The sequence below is a fragment of the Coturnix japonica genome, linkage group LGE22C19W28_E50C23 (genome assembly GCF_001577835.2).
Source record: "Coturnix japonica isolate 7356 linkage group LGE22C19W28_E50C23, Coturnix japonica 2.1, whole genome shotgun sequence".
Taxonomy (NCBI): Eukaryota; Metazoa; Chordata; class Aves; order Galliformes; family Phasianidae; genus Coturnix; species Coturnix japonica.
Genome location: NC_029544.1, coordinates 79044 through 81142, shown reverse-complemented (window position 1 = coordinate 81142; position 2099 = coordinate 79044). Strand labels below are relative to the sequence as shown.

The 2099-nt window shown below is 47.0% G+C and overlaps 1 protein-coding gene across 1 annotated transcript in view; it reads left to right on the top strand.

The window, feature by feature from the left end:
- The window catches only part of ACVRL1 (activin A receptor like type 1), a 10556-nt gene extending 10153 nt beyond the window's left edge, over positions 1-403 (top strand). The window contains exon 10 of the mRNA XM_015886869.2: positions 48-403. Coding sequence (XP_015742355.1) covers positions 48-182 — 135 coding nt within the window. The 3' untranslated portion in view covers positions 183-403. The remainder of the gene's footprint in view (positions 1-47) is intronic.
- The last annotated feature ends 1696 nt before the right edge of the window (positions 404-2099 follow it).

Below are 2099 nucleotides of genomic sequence, written 5' to 3'. Positions count from 1 at the left end.
GCACTTTGTACCCCTCAGCCCCCCCCTTGTCCCCCTTTGCCCCCCAGGTTCTTCGTGCTCTGCCGGGACTGATGAAGGAGTGCTGGTATCAGAGCCCAGCAGCACGACTCACAGCTCTGCGCATCAAGAAATCCTTGCAGAAGCTGCAGCAAAACCTGCACCAACCCAAAGAGGAGCAGTGAGCCCCAAAGTGGGGGGAGGAAAGTGGAGGGGGGGGGGGAGAGAAATGCAACAGCAAAAAGAAGCAAAAAACAAAAAGCAAATCAAAAGCAAAGCAGCATTTTCCTGCTGTGGTCGCTGCATCCCTTTGCACCCACAGCCCACGTTGGTTGTGGGGCAGCTCATCTTATTTAATGACCCAAATGTAATATATTGAATAAAGCACAGCGCTGTCGTGGCACTACGTGGCTACAAAGGTCCCCGTGGGGCATTGCATTGATTGATGCAATGCATTGCATTGCTCAGTGCATTGCATTGCTGCATGCATTGTGCGTTGCTCGGTGCATTGCATTGCTGCAGGCTTTGTGCATTGCTTGGTGTGTTGCATTGCTCAGTGCATTGCATTGATGCAGGCCTTGTGCATTGCATTAATGCATACCTCATGCATTGCTCAGTGCATTGCATTACTCCAGGCTTTGTGCATTGCTCAGTGCATTGCATTGCAGCAGGCTTTGTGCATTGCTTGGTGTGTTGCATTGCTCAGTGTATTGCATCGCTGCAGGCTTTGTGCATTGTTAAGTGCATTGCATTGCTGCATGTCTTGTGCATTGCTCGATGCATTGCATTGCTGCAGGCCTTGTGCATTGCTCAGTGTATTGCATTGCTGCAGGCTTTGTGCATTGCTTGGTGTGTTGCATTGCTCAGTGCATTGCATTGCTGCAGGCCTTGTGCATTGCATTAATGCATACCTCATGCATTGCTCAGTGCATTGCATTGCTGCAGGCCTTGTGCATTGCATTGCTGCATGCCTCATGCATTGCTCAGTGCATTGCATTGCTGCAGGCCTTGTGCATTGCATTGCTGCATGCCTCGTGCATTGCTCAGTGCACTGCATTGCTGCAGGCCTTGTGCATTGCATTGCTGTATGCCTCATGCATTGCTCAGTGCATTGCATTGCTCCAGGCTTTGTGCATTGCATTGCTGCATGCCTCGTGCATTGCATTGCTCAGTGCATTGCATTGACGCAGGCTTTGTGCACGTCATTACTGCATCCCTTGTGCAATGTTCAGTGCATTGCATTGCTGCAGGCTTTGTGCATTGCTCTTTGCACTGCATGCACGTAGGTTCTGTGCAGTACTCAACGCATACTTTGAGCACTGCTCACTGCACACATGCAAGCACACATACACACACACATATGTAGATCCATGCACACATGCACATCCATACACACATGTACATCCACACACACATGTAGATCCATGCACACGTACATCCATGCACACATACATGTTTACATGCATGCACATATACACACACATACATGCATACACACATAAATACACACATACACATGTATGCATACACACATGCACACACACACACACACACATATGTAGATCCATGCACACATGTTCATCCATACACATACACGTTTACATACATGTACATATACACACATACATGCATACACACATAAATACATGCATATACATGTATGCACACACACATGCACACATGCATGTACATACACACACATACACACACACACAAGCACACACACATATGTAGATCCATGCACACATACACACACATACACGTTTACATACATGCACATACACACGCATACATGCATACACACATAAACACACGTGTACACATACACATGTAGGCACACACACATGCACACACATACACACACACACGCACACATGTAGATCCATGCACATACACACATACACGTTTACATACATGCACATATACACACACATACATGCATACACACACATGCACACACATACACTCACATACATGCATACACACATGCATGCACACACACATATACACACACATACACACACACACGTTTACATACATGCACATATACACTGACATACACATACACACACACACACATACACACACCCCCCACCCCAATC